At 38.8% G+C, this 22,787-nt stretch overlaps 3 protein-coding genes across 10 annotated transcripts; 1 reads left to right on the forward strand and 2 right to left on the reverse strand.

Moving 5' to 3' along the window:
* Positions 1–2,118: 2,118 nt before the first annotated feature.
* On the reverse strand, positions 2,119–6,311 carry polr3glb (RNA polymerase III subunit GL b). Of its 3 annotated transcripts, XM_057340172.1 has the most exons (9): positions 6,112–6,311; positions 5,508–5,618; positions 4,863–4,992; positions 4,594–4,659; positions 4,454–4,510; positions 3,882–3,952; positions 2,830–2,946; positions 2,592–2,703; positions 2,119–2,504 (listed from the first exon to the last, which is right to left on the reverse strand). In XM_057340172.1, the coding sequence occupies exons 2-8, from the start codon at positions 5,613–5,615 to the stop codon at positions 2,617–2,619; spliced, it is 636 nt and encodes a 211-aa protein (XP_057196155.1). In that variant the 5' UTR covers positions 5,616–5,618; positions 6,112–6,311; the 3' UTR covers positions 2,119–2,504; positions 2,592–2,616. The 3 variants fall into 3 exon arrangements, with proteins under 3 accessions (XP_057196155.1, XP_057196154.1, XP_057196153.1); XM_057340171.1 differs by having other exon boundaries at positions 2,119–2,703; positions 6,266–6,311; XM_057340170.1 differs by having other exon boundaries at positions 2,119–2,703.
* Positions 6,312–7,100: 789 nt separating this feature from the next.
* On the forward strand, positions 7,101–16,731 carry LOC130558530 (ankyrin repeat domain-containing protein 34A). Of its 6 annotated transcripts, XM_057340987.1 has the most exons (6): positions 7,101–7,567; positions 8,160–8,249; positions 9,304–9,397; positions 9,503–9,685; positions 12,860–14,502; positions 16,140–16,731. In XM_057340987.1, the coding sequence occupies exons 5-6, from the start codon at positions 12,958–12,960 to the stop codon at positions 16,209–16,211; spliced, it is 1,617 nt and encodes a 538-aa protein (XP_057196970.1). In that variant the 5' UTR covers positions 7,101–7,567; positions 8,160–8,249; positions 9,304–9,397; positions 9,503–9,685; positions 12,860–12,957; the 3' UTR covers positions 16,212–16,731. The 6 variants fall into 6 exon arrangements, with proteins under 6 accessions (XP_057196970.1, XP_057196968.1, XP_057196971.1 ...); XM_057340985.1 differs by lacking the exon at positions 9,503–9,685; XM_057340988.1 differs by lacking the exon at positions 8,160–8,249.
* A 1,829-nt stretch (positions 16,732–18,560) lies between these two features.
* Positions 18,561–20,891, reverse strand: si:ch211-135n15.2 (uncharacterized protein LOC557207 homolog). The gene is given in 7 exon segments (XM_057339720.1): positions 18,561–19,235; positions 19,665–19,760; positions 20,252–20,332; positions 20,476–20,532; positions 20,610–20,693; positions 20,788–20,823; positions 20,826–20,891. Coding segments are annotated over 7 exon segments (621 nt in total). The 3' UTR covers positions 18,561–19,034.
* Positions 20,892–22,787: the final 1,896 nt, after the last annotated feature.

Here is a 22,787-nt window from a genome sequence, read left to right on the forward strand (position 1 = left end):
TTTCCCGGCCGCCACTAGACTCTATTGGATTCTTACAGTGCATCTGCCTGTGTTTGTACCCGCTTTTGAATCCGTGTGTTTCAATACCCTGACAATTTATTCACTCATGTCATTCCAAACCTGTATGACTTTCTTTTATCTGCAGAACACCAAAGAAGATATTCTGAAGTACGTTGGTAACCAAACACTATTGGCTCACATTGACTTCCATTGTATGGACACAAAACCAAGACAAACAACTCCGTATGATGGCTGGGAGCAGATGCTTATATTTTCAGATACATTTATATGCAATGTGTAGAGATATGAACCCTAATGAAGAATTTACCATGCTGAGTTTCTTACAATCTCGGACCCCAAGTGTCAAATTTTCCAAGAAAAGCATTTGTTTGCCTGGATGTAGTGTTCTGTGTATAAAACTCAATTATTCACCCTCCTGTGGAGGGCAGGACGGGTTGTAGATTGTTACGGAGGGTCCTTAGGTTGCTTTTGTTTCCAGTACACGATCACCACAGGCAGCGGTGCATCCTAATGAGCAGTGATGAAGGACGAGGACATCTCCACACCTACTTAGTCGGGATAACTGCCTCGGTAAGTGTTTGTGTATTTGCGGTACTTCAGTTTCACTCTGCTTTTAGACCACAGGGCCTGGAAGACGTGTACTCTCAGCTCACATATGTACATGTTTTGCTGTCTGTCATGTCCGCTCTCTTGGACACTTGCAACAGGAAATGGGTTTGATTCCAGGAAACACATGCAATGTATATAAATGCACCGTAACTTGTTTTGAATAGATATAGGACGATGCATACATGTAATATGTATAATATTAGAATAATATTTAATGAGAACCATACACTGTCAAAAAGGTTTGTTTGTTTTGTGCTTTTTAACATGTTTTATGTGTCATGTTTTTTATTAAATAAACGAGAGGGACGACACAACTTGAGTCACAGAAATAACACCGAGCTGTGTTAAATGACGTCACATTTTATGTGGTGTCCTTAACTGAATACAAAATGTTTCTTTCTGGGGTTTTTTTAGTTCACCACGTGGATTTGGAAAGATTATTCAAAATGATAGCACCTAAAAAGGTTTTTTTTTCTTAACAGAACCTGGATTTTGCCCTAAAGGAAATTTAGGTCATATAAAGAACATCCAAAACCTGATTTTGTTTGGTGCAACTAGACTGTCAATATATCTTTGAACTGTAATTTATTGAATACTAGTAAACAAAATGCTTTACAATGTCCTAAGAAATGATGTGTACATTTGTATTGTCTGATCATTTACTTTAAGTCTGTCTGCAGTAAATATGTCCCAGCAGCTCCTTCCGTGCATGGTCAACCCTCTGCCCTGCTCTTATTTCAGCGGCCTCTCGATACTGTAATCTTCCACTGGACATGAGCTGCACTCCACTTCCTTGAAACGAAGCCCACATTTATTCCTGGAAGAATCCCTTTGCCTTTCCTCGATTAAAGCTCAACCGCTGTTAGAAAAACTGTCAAACAGCAGTGATCTACAGTTGAAGGGTCATGTCAGGACTCAGGAATGCTCATCATTTTCTGAGCTAAGTTTTATTTTTTGTATTTGAATTCTTTCCTGGTGTGTGGGAGAAAAATAAGAAACCCCAGCTTTCGTCTTACAGGAAGAAATATATGCACATGCAGAGAACACACGTTTCCCTAAAGGAATAGTTCACCCCAAAATAACAATTCTGTCATTATTTATTCACCCCCATGCTGTCAAAACCTGTTTTGCTTTCTTCTGTGGAAAACAAATATATAGATATTTGATATATAAGATATTTTAAGAAATGGGTCAGTGGGGTCCATGAGTTGAGTTACCAACATTTCTCAAAATATCTTCTTTGCATGCCACATGTTTACGACATACCAAAAACTTTAGTCCAGATTATTTTTGATTATCAGATGTGTGTATAACAAGCAGTGCTGGTATGTGGGTAGTTTTGCACAATTGTGGCGTAGAAAGTTAGTAGCACCCCCTACAGACCGCATAAAAAAAAACCTCATATGCGGAGGTCATTATAATTCTAAGCTCTTATATTACATGAGTGTCCATCTATCCATTCATCAGGTCTTTTAATAAGACAGAGTCTTGACAAAGTGTCAATTTATTAGATAAAAACACAGTAGTCTAATATCAGACAAAACTGTGCAAGCACAAGAGTGTTTGTAAAACATAATCTTCATAACAATCATCTACATTTGCTGCTACTATTCATATTCTTAAAATGTATAAAATATATTTATACAAGTCTAATGGTCTAAAACCTAACAAATACGTAAAACTATTTCCGTAACCTCTAATAATCACTTACTAAGCTCTAGTAAAACACAGCTGCAAAGCATGTGTGTGGAGGCAGATATCAAAGTAAATCTCAGTCTCTGTCTCTCTCCATCTTCCAGCTCCAGCGCTCTGATTCTAACACTCCTCGTCAGCAATCTGCAGCTCTGCCGACCCACCGGATGAAAAGAAACTCGCTGCATACAGATCTCAACATGAGCTGCCACACAAAATGATCCATCACAGAACAATCCTGCAGGATTGACAGCGCCAGTGATGCTCACTTTTCCAGAGGAGCGGTCGCCTGCTTCAGTAAACAGCTTCATCCATATTATCATCGCTGTCACCTCCAAACTCCTCTCCGTTGTCAAAGTAAGACATGGCGTAATCTGTTTCCTGTCACACACAAATACAGGCAAGGTATAAAGTGCAGATCTAGTTTTGTTGCTAAATTTAGGGAAAAAAATTCTCGTGTTCCCTGATAATCCTGATCAAATGATCTGCCACAATAAAGAGTATTACGTCTTCAAACTCCTCTTCGTCGTACACTTCCTCTCCATCAGCCTCTTCCTCTTCTGGCTTCTTCTTCTCTGCCTCCTCTTCATCAGAACTCCCTTCTTTCTCTTTCTGCTCCAGAGTCTGAATGCAAAAACGCAGGTGTTGATATTCTGATCAATGGATTTTCTATCCCCTAACGCTCACAGTAACATTTTTACATGCAGAAAAGGCATTTTTCAATAATGAAGGTGAAACCAGAACACACAATAAGTAAATGATAAAAAAGAGTAAAACTAGGTATAGCGTGTTTAAAGTCAATTAAAACCGTTTATTTGATTTCAAATGTGAAATGTTGTGCATTACAGATTAATGGCATTGTAAGAAAAAATGCGTGCAAATATGTGTGTCAGATTTGACCCACATTGTGTATGATCATGGTCCACATGATAAATCTTTTTGTAAACATGAGTAAGATAAAAAAGTAAAATATTCTGAAATCTTTAGAGATAGTTGACCAAAAAATTAAAACTGTTTCATGATTTACTCATCCTTATGTCATTTCAAACCTGCATGACTTTCTTTCTTTTGCAGAACACAAAAATATTTTGAAGATTGTTGGTAACCAAACAACATTGGACTCCATTGACTTCCATTGTGTGGACACAAATGTCGACATTTCTCAAAATATCTTCATTTGTGCTCATGCTTGTAACCAAACAGGTTCTTGGCCACCATTGACTACCATAGTAGGAAAAATGACAATGGTAGTCAAAAGTGCCCGAGAACGGTCTGCTTTCCTACATTCTTCAAAATATCTTCTTTTGTGTTCAATCAAACAAAGAAATGTATAAAGCAATTATTCCTACTATAATGGTAGTCAAGAACTGTTTGGTTACAAGCATTCTTCCAAATATCTTTCTCTGTGTTCATCAGAACAAATACACTTATACAGATTTGGAACAACTTGAGTGTGAGTAAATGAAGACAGAATTTTCATTTTGGGGTCAACTGTTCCTTTAAAAATACAACGTCACCACCACAACAGATTAAACGGGTGTATATGTGTGTTTATGCACCTCCAGTTTATGCATGATTTCCACTTTGTCCACTCGCGGCAGTTTGACTTGTTTGGGAACAGCTGGGCTTTCTGCAACAACATAACCCAAGCGTGTTTGTAACAGAGGAAATGACATCAGCAACATCCATCTGTAGACTTCCATAAAAACATCTACACACCGATCACAGCATCCCTATTGATTTTTCTGGCGAAAGGTACAAAACGACTAAATATAAACTCCTCTAGCCTTTCTTAGTGACAGACGCGCTTCCAGCCTAAACCTTCAACTAACTCTCTTATCTTTCTCTCTTTCTCCACCCTTTCATTTTGGAGATGTGTGTAGTGCGGCTGTCTCTCTGATTTCTCCTGAGACGGTGATGAGTCAGAGTGAAGCTCAGGCCTGCTGGAGCGGCACATCTTTACACACTCATTCATGAGCACTTCTGCCTCACCTGCTCTCTTATCTGGGCTTTAAAAAGAGCACGATTACAAACGTGTTTTGGCTATAATGGGAGGCTTTATGTGTCTGAACTAGACTGGATCAGAACTCTGTGTCCAGCGTTAGAGTAAGTTAACATCAGACAGACTCACTGTCCTTTGAGGCTCTCGTTTCCCGCACACGCAGCTCCTTTGGAAAGCGTCTCCAGTCTGAAAAACACACATGAATGTAGAGAATACAGATTTTCACAGGTAAAAAGACACTCTGTGCAAACCTAGATGTGTTAACTCACCTGGCTTCCATTCCAAAATGTCAGACGTCTCAGTTTTCTGGTATTTGTCAGAATAGCGCTCCACGTCTGTTGGGGAGACAAAAACATTTATAGTTCACACATCCCCCAAAAACACACACATTCCATCTGAAAACAAAAATGTAGTTGATATATAATACACTGTGATAAGATAAAGTATTATTTTTGCCCATAATGCACCTGTGTGTGCTTTTATCAAAAAGCAGAATGTATAAAAGAGGTGAATCGCCTCTCCTCGACCATAATCTGACCTTTCTTGGGTGCAGTAGGGCGGATATAAAACGGGAGCGTTCTCATGGCTCCTCTGAACTCTTGTTTGAGTGCCAGCATGTATTCGGCCTCTTCGCCCGTCTGCAGGGGCACCGGCTTCTGCTCCAGTGGCTGGAACATCAAACACAGGTGTGAATACTAGACACAGCTGATGTTTCTGCGCACATCTGCCCAGTGTCAGGGGTCACACAAACACCTGCTGAAATACTGACTCCATGTGACACACGTAAATCATTTCTAGATATTAGCAACATTACTGGGTTGTTTATCAGGGATCTTTGACATAAAGTGACAAACCAATAGAAGCAGCGCCGGTCAGAATAGAATTTCATTACCATATGACTACAGAGGAGCTTTATTATACAGCGACCCTCAAAATGTATTCTTGACACAATTTACGAATGTGGTTTCAGAAACACTTGCGCCTCTGCTATATTTCTTTTTATTTCTTGCTGGCTATTGTCATGAAATTAATAGTTTCATAAATGTTGGTTAATTGTTTAAACCCTTTTTTGTGGGGTCAACGTGCATGAGACAGGTTTTCTAACAGTGGTTCAGAGTTACAGTGTTGCTGTTATTATCCGTCTGATGTCAGATCAGTGCTTTTATTCTCTCGTTAAACTCACAGGATATACAGGTGTTGGCTGTATGCAGGATGGAGGTAGATTTTCGCCTTTACCGATCCCAATAATCTCCACAGAGAAGGTGAGCTGCCCTCTCCCCCTACCTGCCATTATCTGAGAAACAATCACAACATATCAGATTTATTTCATTTAATGTTTATTTTTTTGCTTTGAATGGTAACACACAATATAGTAACAAAATACTAATACACAACTTATTAACCTTAGTTTACGAAATTTTAGCATTTACTAAAATTAAAAGTTGTATCTGTTAACACAAGTTAATAAAATGTGAACTAACATGAAAAAATTGTATTAGCATTAACTAAAGATTAAATGCTGAAATTTATATCGCACATAGACATAACGTTACATAGTTCATGTTGGTAGATGCATATGCTAACCTTATTGTACCCTGTAAATGTTAATATGCTGCTTTTTATTAACACAGTCAGAAAACAGACTATAATAGTAAATTGAGGAACATTTTGCAATATGTATTTTACTAAATGTGCATGCATTAGATCTTATTTGTATTACATTGTATTAAGCATTTTTATTAGATATTTTATGGCAAATGTAACGTTTAAACGCCACGTGCACTCACATGCGGCTGTGCGACGAAATTTCTTCTCTAACGTTACTTATAAATTCGATTCATTGTTCTCAAAACATCTAGTAAAATCTGCAGTAATCATAAGCAGAACCCTTTTAATGGAAATTCGGATTTTATTGAAACGTTAAACCGAAAAATCGCTTGCCAAACAAACATCAGCATCATTGTTTTCGTCCGCTGCCACAAATCTCCGCCGGTCGGAAACAAGTGCTGCGTAGACTTATAGTTCCGCTTCTGCGAACTATTAAAGATTTATTCAAATTCAATGAGCACAGTTAAGCACTTAAAAAATACATAGCGCGATTTACTTGAGCAGTTCATGTAGTTCTGTTTGTTTTCAAAAAGTTTTTCTATATGGCACTGAAATCCTCTAGAAAGCTAGAAACGGTACAACTATAACTAGGTTTGCTAAATGTATAAATGCGTATGAGAGAGAAATAAGAATTAAAACTATAATTTAAAAGAAAAAGGAAAAAGGACGAGCAGTTACTTCTGAAATCTCTCTCTCTCTCTCTCTCTCTCTCTCTCTCTCTCTCTCTCTCTCTCTCTCTCTCTCTCTCTCTCTCTCTCTCTCTCTCCTGCAGTATGTGCATGTCACCGTGGGAACGCTTCTGTCGGAATCCACTGAATCAGTTGCCATAGAAACTGTGTTCAATAATAGCTATAGTCACTGAATTAGTATTTATGCAGTCTGAGAATTCTTTCACACCTCCTGCAGAGGGCCTTGATATATATTTAGCCCCCAAAATTAAAAAAGGTGTAAAGCCCTGCAATATTATTACAAAATAATTTTTCTCGGTTGAGGAAGGACATGCACCTCTGCAGAATATGTGCATTTCATTTTAAAGGTTTTTATTGAACTGAAACAATTGGAAGACTACACGAAAGTGACAGGTAGCCTATTACACTGTACAAATTCAACTCACCTGCACACGGAGGTCAGAGACACATCTCCACATATTAACAGCCCACCTACATGTATGTTTCTCATGTGTCACATGCACAAGAGCCATATTTGGTCCATGTCACCCTTTTTAATATTATCAAAAGACATTCGATTTTTTAATCCAAAACGTATTGTCTTATATATATTAAAACATGTGAAGCATCACACCATGACACCCACACCCAGGGGGCGCAACCGAAAATGAAAAAAAGACATAAAAAAATTAAAGAAGTTCCCCCTAGTGGAAAGCAGAGCTGCTTATGCGAAGTGTCAGTCAGTCAGCGGTTGCACAGTGAAGTTGGACCTCAGTGTGTCCGTGCGCGATCGTGGGAGACTCGCATCAGCTCACTGCCCACTCCACGCCCCCGCAGAGTCTCCCAAACTCTCGGTCGCAGGAGGAGAGATGATGTGGGGGATGTAAGACACGGGGATCAGCAGACAGCAGCTGGATTCTCGGGCTAAAACCAGCCGCTCGGATGGAGTGAAGACAACACCTCTACGGTAAAACCTCTCCTCCTGCACGTGACTATAAAAATCGCGTCCCTGGTTATATATAGGTTTATTAATTGAATAAAATTAATACTCGTTAATTAAACCCAAGCTATACAGAGATGTAGGACAGCTAGTAGCTGAGAATTTGTACGCAGACTTTAGTCCTACATATCTTAAACAATTCTTGCACTTTATTGGATTTTACATTGTCACTTTTACAAAGCCTTTTGCAGCTATTTTGCGGTGTTGTGTAGCCTATCATGCATGAAAATAAAATCATTATAGGGATGCATGTGTGAGGATGAAAATATCTCGCCAGATAATGCAGAGCTGCTCGTTGCATGTAAAAGCTGGTATTTTAGGAATAAATGTTGTTCATCATGTGGCTGCAGCTTCGTAAGGTTTTATAAACGTTCGTTGCTATATGTGGAGAGCGGGTGAATTCATGCACCGCAATTCGGATTCCGCTGCTTTGACACTGAACATCGTGTAAAGGTATTTTGGTGCTTTAAAACGCAAATACGAGCACCGAGAATTTGATGTCAGAAGGGGAAGAGACATTTTTTTTAACGATTGTTCATTCTTTTATTTTACTTGACAGAAACTTACATTTTACGCCTGTATGGTGCAGGTCTGGCGTTTGGAAGTTCATTTGTGGACACAGGAGCTTTGCGTCAGTCAGAGAGCTGACGTGAGTAGACACTAAATTTGATGCTTCGAGACTAAAAATAGTCCGAGCTCGAGATATTTGCAGCTGGCGCATAAATCTCATCTGGAGCCCACGAAATTCTAACAGCCAGTTGCTGTAACGGGTTCAGCACCGCGGACAGCGACACAACATGTTCACACAATTATTTTGGAAAAAAAACAATCTTATTGCATTTATAAAAAGTATGAAGTTTTTTCCCCACTACGGTATTCACTGGAGAAACTGCGAATATGATCATGTATATGAAATAGGTTTGACTTTACAAAAATGGCTTTTGTTGAATTTTGGATAGTCTATTTTAGCAAGTCTGTTTGCACTGTTACGTAATTTTCTAAAACATTAGGCATATTTTGCTCAAATGTGTTTTGAATTGTTTCAAAACAGGCTTACAGTAAATACAGAATAGTACAGAGAGTAGAGACAAAAGTAATAACGCAGAAATTATTAGATATACAGAACATAATATGAATATCCTAACTTATCTTTGTCCCTTATTTATAATCATTGGAGATACAGACTTCCATGCTCACTTTCTGCTCAATATTGAAAAATATTTTTAAATTTAGGTTAAATTTGTGGTTACATTATTGGTAAATTATGATCTTCACTGTCTTGACAATAATGTAAAAATTCAAAACATCCCAATGTTCCTTCATGTAAAAAATAAATATAATCTATTGTAATCTATGTTTTATGTATCTCGAGTAGATATATGCCTGGGATGTCTTTGTCAGAATTACCCATACATCAACATGCCATGGTTCTGTATCTTTCGAGGCTGATTAAGTTATAATTATAATCTATAATTATGTAAGATATCACCCATATTTGCTGAATAGTTTCTCAATCTATACCCATAAAACAGTTCAGTTGTCTGATTGTCTGTAGTTTGAGGCTAGTGAAGTTGTGTACAGTTGTTCAAGGAGAGGCGCAGATTGCTCTTAAATTGGAGGAGAATTCATTCTCGGCTCTATAAATCAACAAACACTTAGTCCAGACGAGTCAAGTGCTTCTGTTGTCATTCATCTCATTACAGACTAAATGTAGGAGCAAAACAACCTGTGGTCCACCATGACGACAGCACAACCTGCAAGCGGATGAAAATATCAGCCAAGCATAAACATGCCACGGTAAACGCTAAACACACAAAAAAACAATAAATGCGGTTCAGAGGACGTGTCAGCATCGCTTAGGAAGTTTAGTATGACGGAGATAATCTCATTGCCTCTCTGCAGTGCGATTCTCTTTAAAGCTGCCAATATGAGTGATGAAGAGCCTCAGCGGTTCTGATGTGACTGGGTCACAGGGTCATCGGCATGCCGCTGATGGATGCTGCGCTCTCTCAGACGCCGTAAAAGTGATTGCACCTGCCCGGAACTGTGTGATCTAACGAGGCAAACAGCACCGCAGAGCTATCGGTAAGGGCGGGAGGGCGTTAACGCCTGACTGTGGAGCCCATTTTGGTCACGGGCGCGTCCCTCACACAATCTGTATTTCAGGATTGATTCACACGAACAGTGTTGTTACATAAAGGAGAAAGGCAGGAGGTGGAGGCTCTCAGAGGCGTGAGGATTAAGACATGATATTCATTTCCATCATCTGTCTAGAGACCGGAGAGAATTAGATACGATTTGTCCCTACAAGACAGCGTGGTGTGTAACCCTCCCTCCCTCTTTCCCCCAGTGTGGTACTAACACGCAAGTGTATCTTAACATACTGCAAAATAGGCAAGTTTATTTTGGTGTGATGAATGTCAAACAGCTCTCTACTCCCTTTACAGATGCATGCACGCAGTATGCTGCGGGAAGATGAGAACAAATGATTGGGCGAGAGATCTTGATGAATTGCAGGACATTTCATCCGGCTCTATGAATCGAGGCGAGGTGATAAAAGTACAACGTTTCCAATATATCTCGTGAGACAACATCTGTTTTGGAGTACGTGAGCGAAGAGAAAGATATCACACGGGCATCACTAATGTCACAGAACAGAATAGCACAAATGATCATTATTTTCAAACAGGTTTCTCCAAACGCTCTCCCCTCCGCCATTGGTCACCCGAGCAGACAGTCCCACCCCCCAAATGAACACCATAGGTTGAGTCATTGTTGCTATGTTGGGCTGGATGGGATGTTTAAACAAACAGCGTGTTTTCAAAGCACCACAAAGCCCCTGGTGTTTACACTTTTGGGGCTCTGTGGTTCTTAAAAGAACTACAAATGACACACTTAGGAAGTTGTCGCATTAAACTGGGGCAGGACAAAACATTTCATATTGCAATAATCAGCTTTAAAGTATAAAGCGCCGTCTTCCAATTTTAATACTCGTATGACATCAGGTCAGCACGTTGGGTTTCAGGAGACTGATCTTTTGAGCGATCTGCCCCAAGTCGTGGTGCCACATTTCTCCTGCGAGTCTATCATGGATGACTCATCCATGCTGCCCGCGTGTGAGACGAGAGATTAACCTCACTGTCTCGATTGCTTGAAACTTCAGACCCTTAAAGACGCATTTTTTCGGCTGCACTTAGAAAAAAGCACAGTTTTCTCCCTCTTCTTTTCCAGCTCTCATAATCAGAAAGCAAAGCTCTTGCATTCCTGGACTGAGCTCTGAGATGTCTTAAGGAGGCAGACTGGAGGAGCAGCTTGGGCTCTGTGGGTGTATCGGTGTAATGCAGGAAGGATGCGAATGCTGCACGGCTCGCACACTGCTCTCTCGAATCTGCCATGTCTTCTCGTATCGCTGTGTTTTATCGCCTGTGCTCACTGCTCAGGGTATTTCTGCAGAGTGATGAAGAGAGGAAGGCTGTAAGAAATAAATCATACAAATTATGTGTACACAAAATTCTGTGCATTGGACCGCTTTTTTGGTCAGATCAGATTGGAGGAAGATAAGCACATTCACACTGTGGATACCTGCAATACAGGCGTGAGTTACTAAAATAAAGATCGAGAGACGTCCATCTCAGATTGATGTTACGTGCTTACCTTTAATGGTCAGTCAACGTCACCAGGTTCCTGGACAAATCGTGATCGACCGTCCACTTATAGCCCAACCAATATGAATCCCCTGTCCTCCTCTGTTCGTCTAGCTCATTGATCAGTTTCTCTCTGGAAGGACATGGGACTCCTTCCTTGCTGTGCCTGTATCACTATGGCCTTTGACTTCCGGCTCATTGAATTTCAAATAAGTCCATGCTGATTCAGAGCGCTGTGGCATGTTAATAATGCTGTTATTGCGCCGGATGCCCTCCTGCCTCATCGCTTGTCACTTTTTAATCGTCTTGCTAAGATAGTTAATGTAATGATCTGCTTTCAAACAGTCTGTATGGCTCAAGCGATAAGCAATTGAGGGCTTATCGTGAATGTAACGTGAAATTTTAGAAGTGAGGATTTGGGCTTTTTATAATTATTATACATTTTTTTCTTATGCGTTATTTGCTCTGCCGTGCAATTGTGATATTACTAGATACATAAAAAGATTTTTGTTAAATTGCTAAATCTATGGTGTCTGTGTAAGGTAATGAATACTTGTTATAAGTCATTTGTACGTTTACAGAACCGTCCGTGCTTGTCACATGTCCTGCTCTTTGTGCCTCTCAGGATTTCAATTTTCTTTTCCTTAGTGGACTGTCATCGTCTCTGCCTTCATTACAGAGAAGAAAAAGGAGACTGGGTTAAAGAGAGCAGGGCTGCACACGGTGTCTGAACACAATGTTCACATTATAAAATGCACAGTATCTGTGAATTATGCTTTAGTGTTGTACAGTGATTTTATTTGTGTGTCTGTGTTTGTGTGCAGTGGGATGTGTTCCTAAATCTTTTATTGTTCCTGGAATAATATACCTGTCAAACAAACACTCTTCAAAATGATCATACTTTTCAATAGACCTTCTTTAGTGAGGAGAGTAAACAAACAACTTCTGTCCACTTGAATATTTTAATTTGAAATTTTCTATAATTATTATTTACTATTATTTTATATAAATATTGTATTATAACATATGACAAAGTTGATACTTCGTAGTATTATATGATATTATATCCAAATAATACAGAACAATAATTACAATTAAAATGTATTTATGAATGATTATATTATAGTACTACTTATAATGATGATATAAAAAAATATTTTAAAAAAACAAATCGCTTTGTTTCCTTATTTTCTCCTGTAAGTCACTTTGGATAAAAGCGTTTGCTAAATACCTAAATGTAAATGTAAATTTATTCTTATTATAATCATGATTTAGTATTTTATAATAAATTAAGTATTATATAATATTATAAAGATGATTCTTTATAATATTATATAACCATAATATTATACAAATACAGAACAATAATTACAATACAAATATATTTAGTGATTACAATAAAATGTTTATGTATAATTATATTAAAATATACAGTAAAATGTTCCTTTTTAATCATTAACATATTGTATATAAATAAAATATTTTACACAATTACAATACAATTACAATAATATATTTTTGTATTGTTATTTTTATACCTTTTACTAAGCTTTTCACTGTGTCATGAGTGTCAGACTTTTAACAATATTCTGTTTGTCTTCTATTTTTATTCCAGGTTGACCGGGATCTAAGCTGCGATGTGTCGACAGTGCTGAGGCTGGAGGAGGAGAGGGCCAGAATTTCTGGGATTCTAGTGGCGGAGAGTGAGACATCATGGGTGATGGAGGGGCCTTGCACACAGAGGGCAATGCCCTTCTGAAAGCTGTTTTCCAGGGCAAACTCCGTCTCGCACGCCTCCTTCTGGAGGGCGGAGCCTACATCAATGAAGGGAACGAGCGAGGGGAGACGCCTGTAATAGCAGCCTGTCTGGCGGGATATGATGATCCGCAAACCCGGCAGCGAATGGTGCGGTACCTCCTGGAGAAGGGAGCTGACCCAAATATAGCCGATAAATCAGGTCGGACTGCCTTGATGCATGCGTGTGCAGAACAGGCAGGTAAAGAAGTGGTGTCCCTGCTGCTGGAAAATGGAGCCGATCCCAGTTTAAAAGACTACGCTGGGGCCTCTGCGCTCGTACACGCCATCAATAAGGGCAATAGAGAAACTCTCCAGGTCTTGCTAGATGCTTGCAAAGCCAAGGGAAAAGAGGTGATCATTATTACCACAGATACATCACCCTCTGGCACTAAAAAGACCAAACAATACCTGAACTCTCCACCATCTCCAGGTGTGGTGGACAAAATCACACCTGCCTGCATGTCTCCATCCGAGGTGGAGATCCATACATCTGGCTCTGCTCCTGGTGAAGAGGGTATCTTCAACTTTGCTGTGAGTTCGGCGCTCCCGCTACCCTCCAGCAGACCGCAGAATGAGAGGAGACCACCACCCCGCAAACTTCTGAAAAGACTGAACTCTGAGCCCTGGGGCCTGGTGGCTCCGTCTGTACTAGCCGAGAGAGTCGAGCGGATGGAAGGGGATTTAGCAGAAGAGGATAAATTGGTCTCGGAGATGAACGGGCTGTCAGTTTCAGGTCCAGGCAGACCTCTTCTGTCAAGGAGACACAGCATAGAAACCCATGATCCATCCTCTCCGAAGCTGATGGATCGGTCCTGTTCTGAGGACTGTGCAGCGCTGTGTGGTTCATCCTGGGCTGATAAAGTCCACCAACACCAGTCGCTGTATCGCAGAAACACGGCCCCCGAAACCCAGGACAATGCGGCACAGGCAACGGCACAGGCCATACGTGGTCTACAACACCCCAAACTCACTCGCATGGAACACTACGAGTCAGACACCCATCTGTGTCCCACCTCCATCCCCGGATCTCCTGATTCCGGACGCGTCTCCGTGGAGCGTCGCAAGTACAACGCCTCACCCCTGTCCCTCCTCACCAGCTCCTCCCGAGAATCTCTGGAGAGCATTCCCAACTCGGTGTCTCCCATCACAATGCGGAGACGTCCACCAGGACTGTTGGAACGGCGGGGATCCGGCACCCTCCTCTTGGATCACATCTCCCAGACGCGGCCCGGGTTCCTCCCTCCTCTCAACGTCAACCCCCAGCGACCTATTCCTGATATCCGGGCTAATGGAAAACCCACCTCTCCGGTTCACTCCGGAAGCAAGATCCTGCTGCCGGTCGCCCCTTCATCTCCAAAACGGCCAGACTTTAAGATGAAGAAGAAACTGATAAGGAGACACTCGATGCAGACGGAGCAGATGAAGCAGCTTTCGACTTTCCGGGAAATCCTCACGGAAAAGGTGATGGAAATGAATGGAGATTGAGAGGTAGAGGGAAGACAGAGAGTCAGCGCTGGCTGTTTCATCCACTTCTTCTTTGAGGCACACCTGCTCTAATTCGAATCCATACCATGTATGTCCAAATTCAGTTTATGGAAGAGAAAATCACTGTTATTTATCGTCACAAGATCGTTAAATAATTCCAAATAATCTGTTACTTATACATGATGGATAGCGTTCTGATGATATCTTGGATTATTTTTTGTCTAAGAAAGATCTAGAATATCCGATGGGTGAAGATAAACCCAGTGTCGTTGGAATCTAATGCTGTTGATGTTTCAATTTGCTGCAATTCTCAGATAAAACCTCACGGATTCTGTGTTCGGCAGGTTTCTCTGTGTATTAGCGCTGTTAAGGCTTTTAGCTTCTTTACTATTGTGATTCTGTGATGTAACATCCTATGGAACAATTGGGAAGAGCTTTAAATGCTTTAAAGATTGATAACATTACCATTATATAACGATAATGATCAAATGCACTGGTTTTCATGGCGAATTGTTGTCATGTGTAGTTCAGATCTCAAAGGCTTAGCCAATAATAATATTAAGTAAAAAATAGATTAATTAAAATGTTAATTTATAGTACATCATTGTTAAGGTTTTTAAATGTATAATTATTTATTTAGTTTGCTCTTTCGGACTGAAGATTAGGAATTGTAGTCCTTGTGGGACATTTAATTTGGCACTGACAAGCTTCCTGATTTTTCCACAGGGTGTGCCCTAGAAAAGATTGGAGATGACTCTCGAAACAAAATGATGTTAAGTGAACACATTTTTACGGAACATTATATTGCATAATGAAAATGCAGAAAATATTTAAACTAGGCGAGCATGAGGAGTGTTTTTACAGGAATCTTTGCGTGATTTGAAACAAAATGGCACCTGTTCAACACACTGCATGTTTCCGGGGCTTTTGGATGGGCGCTTATCTTTCTTGGACTCAAATAAAACAAGCAAAGTGCAATTCTTGAAACTCAAAATCCCAAAGAAGCTCACGAAACCCATCCAAAAGCACACAGATCCACTTCTAACCCGTCTGAATGGAGGGGAAAGCGAAACCCCTTATTTAACGCACACTTTCTCTGGGAACAGAGCGCAGATACCGTGTACATACTGTACAGACTACAGTTGTGTCTCAAGCATCTGAACGTGCAATATTTGGTGCTGTCACAGCACTGATTTCATATTATTATTGTGAATGTGAACAATCACTTTGGATGTGTTTCTGTGGAACATGCTGCGGTAAATAGTTGAGCTGAGAGCTCAGTTTACACTCGAAAACAGGATCTCCGCACAAAATATGTTAAAATAATTTACCTGAAAAGCTGCAGTGCACAGTGTGTCCCTGTCCAACACGTCAAGCTTACAGTATGATGTGAGTTAATAGTGCTTCTGCTTTAAGATGTTCTACAATTGATGTGAAATAAACTTGGTGTAGCCTACTTGAAATGTATCATGGAAACAAAAAGAGGAATATTTTTTTATGCCTGTTGGGTTTTATTCTTGTTGTTTTTTTATTTATATCAAGATGAATTTCAATGTTTAATACTGAATTGTTGGTGGTGCAATTTCACTTTGACGGTAGCTTTTTTGTTTCAGAGTGACATGAATGGGACTGAGCACGTGGAGCTCATCGACAACAGCAATCTTTCTGAAACGATTGTGATATGAACCAACAATCTCAGTGCTTTCTTTGACTCACTGACTGACTGAAATCAAGCTCTTTGAAATGAAGATGTTATCTCAAATTGTCCCGGATGTTTTCTGTTGTTCTTACGGGAATCTTGGCATCTTTTATTGGATTCATTGATTTTAGCGATTGTCCTTCAGTGAACATACAGAAAACTGTTTGATTTGTTTCTAGATATCTTTGTATCTACATATCTAAAGTATTTCTAGCTAAATATCTAAAGACCCGCTGTACAAAATATCTATTTAAATCAGTTTGAATTGTGTTCAGGTGTACCTGAGATGATGTTATTAGTGTAAAAGGTGTTTTAGGTGCTGTACACAATAGACCTCTATCACGTGCAACGTTCTGCTCTCCGTTCACTCAGAAGGGTCACATTTACATCAACGCATCATTTAATAGATCATGGATTAACTATTTCTCGTTATTTTGTATGTTCAATGTGATACACAGGTCAAATGTAGTAAGCCAAATAATTTTAAAAGCTATTAAATATTTAAAAGGAAAATATTTTGTCTTGGTTTATCTGTGATGAAAAGGATGGAATTATTCTGCTCATCTCTTATGAAAAGTAACCATGGTTATGTTGCAAATAAAACCAAAAACACATGGCTACTATTGTTAAACCATGGCAATTACAAAGGAAACCATGGTCTTGCTAGTAAAACCATTTTATACAAATGGTATTCAATATGCTAAAAAAAAAGTAAAGGGATGAGTTGCAGATACATAAAGCTTCTTCGATGCCATAGATGAACCTTTTGGTTCCATAAAGAACCTTTAACATCTGAAGAACCATTCTGGTTTATAAAAGGTTCTTTGTGGCGAAAAAAGATTCTTTAGATCAGTGGTTCTCAAACTTTTTCATTGTAAGGCCCCCTTTGTGCAGGGTGCATCACGTTGTGGCCCCCCAAATAAGTACTTATAATCTTATACTTGAACCAAAAACATATTCAGTTTTACAATGCTGGAACATCAATTCTTTTGGTTGGTGGTCTTATTTTTCTGATGTTTGATTGCAGAAAATGTATGATAAATTTCTATATTTCATAAAATGCCACAAAATCTGTGGCCCCCCTGGATCCATCTTGGGGCCCCCCAAAGGGCCAAGGCCCGCAGTTTGAGAACCACTGCTTTAGATTATAAAAAAGCAAGAAAGAACCTTTGACTAAATAGTTCTTTGAGGAACCAAAAATGGTTCTTCTATGGCATCGCTGTGAAGAACCTTTTAAGCACCTATGTAGAGTGTAGCACAGGTATGTCTGTAAGACGTCTGCTAAAGATCTGGAAATCAGAAAAAACATCTGTGTTAAAACATCTGATAAACATCTTAGAAACAGCAGTATTACATCCACAAATCATAAACGTTTTACAGACATTTTTTAGATGTCTATATGACATCTGACAGCAGATGTCTCCGAGACGTATTGTAGATGAGCAAACAATGTCTTGCAGATGTAAATGCAGACATCAAATAGACGCCTGCCAGATGTATGTGTGCTATCTCACGAAACATGTTATGGAACGAAACATGGGTGCTTTGAAAAATATAAATAAAGTATACAGTTTTACTACTATACTACTCTAATATATATTTTACTATACTATACATTACTTAATGTATATCGTAAAGTCAACATGAACACTCTAAAAATGCTGGGTTATTTTAGGTTATTTTCGAAACCTTCATCTCAGCTCTGTTTGTTAGACACACAGCGGTGTCACACACACCAGAGAACACATCCTGCAAAACATTGTTTATCACGCAAACACTCTCCAGAGACACTTCTGTGAGACACCTTAATACAGAGCACGGATCACAGAGCTCTGCTCTGAGCCACTGAAGTAAAACATTTGACTGAAAATGTTTCCCATTTTAAACCCCTTATGATCATGTTTGAAAGCAAAGGTTGGCTGTAAACAATTTCTTTAAAATACCATGTATAAAATCTTCCTTTTTCCTGACAGATATCACTAACGTATGTCCTTTAAAGGGATAGTTCATTCAAATGATCAGTCTTTGATCATTTATTCACACTTATGTCATTCCAAACCTGTATGACTTTCTTACACAAATGAAACATGCATGAAGAATGTTGTTAACCGAATAACATTAATACCTGTTGATTTCATTGTATGGACACCAAACATTTGTGTTCCAGTAGAAAGAGTGATAAAAAAGATGGAATCCTTTTTTATTTTTGAGTGAAACATCCAAATTTGATAGTCAATCTCTGTGACGCTTTAAGATTCAGATTATGCATACATCCCTTCTACATAGTGTGCAAATAAGTATTTAAAATAAAGCGTCTCAGGTCCTGAAGGGCCAGTATGATGCTCTGGCTGAGTTGCCTGTATTTGGATGAAAGGCTTTTGCAGAGAGACAAAATTGCAGATGACAATTCAAGTCATGATTGTTTACTTGTTAACATTGGTACGTGTGTGAAATAATGTGCAGGTACAAAACAGAATATTTATTATACATTACAGCACAAATGTGTGTGAGAAGATTGCGTTGTTTTTTCAGCTCATTTGTGCCCTCTGCTGGAGCATATAAATATCACACACTATACAGGCATGTAAGGATATTTCTCAGGTCAGACATTAGATGATTTCTGGATGAGGTCTGGTTTGTCTTCTGGTTGTCTCGTACTTATCTCTCAACAGAAGGAACAGGGGCTTGTAATGGTCTTTGTATAAATGCTTTGTATTTTCATTATCTTACAACAAACATAATTTTACAACATTTAATATACCAAAACCATTATTTAATATAGGTTGATTAGCACCCATGGCCCCTTGTTTTATATTTTCTCTAAATGTATTACCTTATAGTTTGGTGGCGGTGCAGAAGGAAGAGTACTGTAGTCTGGTGGAAGTGCAGATGGGGTAACACTATAGCTTGGTGGAGGTGCGTAAGGGTCGTGTTGGCTGAGAACCTCAGTATTGTTGACAGTTACGTTAGGGACAGCCGTGTTTACATAACTGACTGCAACATGTCTGGACTGGAGGGAGAACAGAACACAATGGCCCGGTTTCACAGACACAGTTTAGCTTAAGCCAGGACTATGTCTTAGTTGAATTAAGATATTTATGTTGCTTTTATGAAAATGCCTTAGAAGAATACATTACTGGTGGGCATCTTGAGACAAAACAATGGCACTAAGATATTTCTGGGCAAGTTATATTCAGTTAAGACAGGTCACACATTCCTTTTAGTCTGAGACTAGCCTTAAGCCTTGTCTGTGAAACCGGGCCAATATGTTTAATACACATCAATTAGATCTTCACCATACAATCAAATACTTGATTCAATTTTGTACTTTCAGATTGTAAGAATCAATTTACACATTAGCTGTGAAATGCTTTCGCTGTCCACTTCCATTTGCTCCTTTGGCATAAAAATGACTGTTGAACCTCCAGATGAGTTTTACCTTTGTCCTGCAGCACTCACAGGAGGATGAGACAACAGTCACAGAGAAGACGAAGATCAGAAGGTCACAAACCACCAATACAATGGTTGTTATGCCCTAAGTCAGTATCAGGGAGACAAAATGATGATGAGATAAAACGTTGTATTATAAATACTGTAAATGTATACTGTATAACCTGTATAGTTACAGTATATTTCTGCTAAAACTGTGAAATATTAAATAAGTATATAATAAATATTTTTTTAAAGTGATGGTTCTCCCATAAAGAAAAATGTGGTCATCATTTATTCTTCCTCATGTAACCTGTATATGACTCTTTCTTCTGTGAAACACAATAGAAGATATTTTGAGAAATGTCTTAGTGGTTTCGTGTAGATACAAGAAATCAATGGGGACTAATGGGGTTTGGTTACCAACGTTCTTTGAAATATGTGTTGTGCAGAAAAAAGAAAGTCATACAGGTTTGGAATGACATGAGAGTGAGTAAATGATGAAAGAATTTCGGGTGAACTATCTCTTTAAGTATATAAATATACATAATGGTCTGGAATCAGTCCCTTTGCAGAACAGCAAATAGGAGCACTTACATTAGTGTCAATGAAATGAAAGAGGATGGAGATAGCTGACGTTACAACGATGAAACAGTTCAGAAATTGTGAGGCTCTGACCTGAAATCAGAAGAATAGTTGAAAAAACAAACCGGGCACAGGGTATATCAAAAAGGTTTAAACCGAATGTATTGTGCTGTTATACTGTTATTGTCATTTACATAAAGAAAGCAAAGTAAAATACTTCAGATATTCAGACTAACTCGACAAATGTTGTGTGTGCGTGCAGCTGAGACCATTACAGCTCCGGTTAAAATAGTCTACAGTGAAGAAAATTATTTGATTATTTTAGGAAATATGATTTAGTATTTGTTCACGGCACAATGTCCTGACTTACAATAAGAGGTGACCAGAGAAGGTAAAAAAACCTTGCCCAGATTGTTAAGACGAACAGCAATACACCTACTGATATTTCAAAAGCCTGTACGGTTAAAAACAAGATGTTTGTTTCCACAATCTGTCAAACCCAAATCAGCATGCATAAAAAACCTTTGAAGTGGAACAGTTATGTTCACCCCCAGAATCTTTGGTCCGATCTTCAGAAATTCTGACGCAAAACATGTTGATTAAATGATGATGCTGGCTGCTGCAGAGAAATCCCAGCATTCCATTTTAACATCTTTGAATATTCTGAGAAAAAATCTGTGTTAATAATCAGGATGGGAATCATAAGTCATCACTTTTTATTTGTACTCTTATTCGAACTGATAAAACTGTAATATAGTTTTTACTTTCTTAAAAAGGACACTGGTTGCACTGTATATTTTGTTGCATGCCAATGAAGGCATAACAATAAAATGGACTAAGAGTCATGATTATATGGTTCCAGTATTAGTATTCTTTTTTTAATGATTTCAGTTTTCAGGTTCCTAATCCTGGTCAACCCTACCTGCTTTCTCTTTCACATACAGTATAATTGACAGGAACCAAGTGTTACTGTTCAGATTCTCAGAGCTGAAAATCAAGAATTACAAGTTACTCAGCAGGTGATTCACATATTCAAATACAATGCAATGTAAGTCGCTTTGGATAAAAGCGTCTGCCAAATGCATACGTAAAAGATTCAGTTGGTGGTCATTTCTTAAACTTTCTTTTTCAATTGCAATTGTGTTTGCGTGTTCTTGTTTGTCACAACCTGAGACCTGAATGAAAGGAAGTTGATGAGGAAACTTGCAAAAAGGTTTCGTTGAGGGTTACGATAAGGAGTGTGGTTGGGGGTAGGGGATAGAAAACATCATTAGCTCAATATAAAAACAATATACTGTGTGGCAAGTCTCTACAAAGACACCAAAACAAACATGTGCGTTAGTGTGTGTGCAAGGAAAGCAAGGAATGTACAGTATGCCTTTGACAGACACTATAACCCATAGCGACTTCCAGCACGTTGAGGTTGTGCTGTACAAACAGTAACACACTAGCAAGTGCAAATCAAACGAAAGAAAACATCCTTGCTTATGTAAGCAGAAACAGAGAACTGATGTACAGAATACTTACAGTGTGTTACAACATTTCTTCCCTCAATTTCAAATCCATTCACATTAGCAAGTTGTGAAGAAATTGTTTTTTACTTGTATAGTTATATTGAGAGACTTAGTTTGATTTTGCTCGTCTTGTGGCATTTCTCTTTTCATTTTCAAAATTAGCACAAGACTCCTCCTCCACAAAATATGCAGAGAAGGCATGAAGCGCCACTGTTCTGAAATGTAAACACAGTGATCTCAGGTAATTCAGATTCACCATCTCTACTAGGGATGTAACGATTCACCGTGAGCCGGTTGAAAATCGATTATAATATGTGACGATTCAAGTCGGTTGAGACGTTATATAAATCGCAGTACATGTTTTGAACAGCAGGGGCCGCTGTTTTTCTGAAAACTTGGTAAACGTGGAGATGCTGATATTTCTCAAAAAAGTAAAAGTTAGGAAAAGCACAGACAAAGTCTTAGTTTGTTTATATTAAAGAGACATTTGTATTATTCATTATTTATTTGATTTGGAATTTGTTTTAAAACTGCAATTTAGTTTGTTATTTGACATAAAATCTATTTTTATTTTACAAAGAATTGTGCAGCATTAGAGAAATAATAAAAGGGCAGTTGTTCATTTTAAATTTTCCTCAACTCATTCTGTAAAAATCGTGATTAAATCGCATCGTGAGATCAGAATCGTGCAACGCATCGTGAGCTGAGGGAATCGTCAAGTTAAGTCATTAACCTTTAGGGATCTACTTGAGGGTCTACTTAAGAAACTGTTAAGGATCTACGGTCTTAGTTCCTGACATTCTCTCATCTCCTTTTTTGTTTCATGACAAAAAGACAATGTGGGTCCTGGTTAGCTATAATTTTTTTCGTTTATTGGCTAGTTTTATATTATATTTATATTATGATAAAACAGTTTGTTAGTTCATAGTACTAGACACTAGAACCTTTCTATTCCCCTCTCACTTCAATATACAGTTCATATCTCAGCTCGTCACATGATTGTACATGTAGAGCTATTACATACCACTAGGGGG

This window comes from Triplophysa rosa, linkage group LG8, assembly GCF_024868665.1.
Source record: "Triplophysa rosa linkage group LG8, Trosa_1v2, whole genome shotgun sequence".
NCBI classification, from domain to species: domain Eukaryota; kingdom Metazoa; phylum Chordata; class Actinopteri; order Cypriniformes; family Nemacheilidae; genus Triplophysa; species Triplophysa rosa.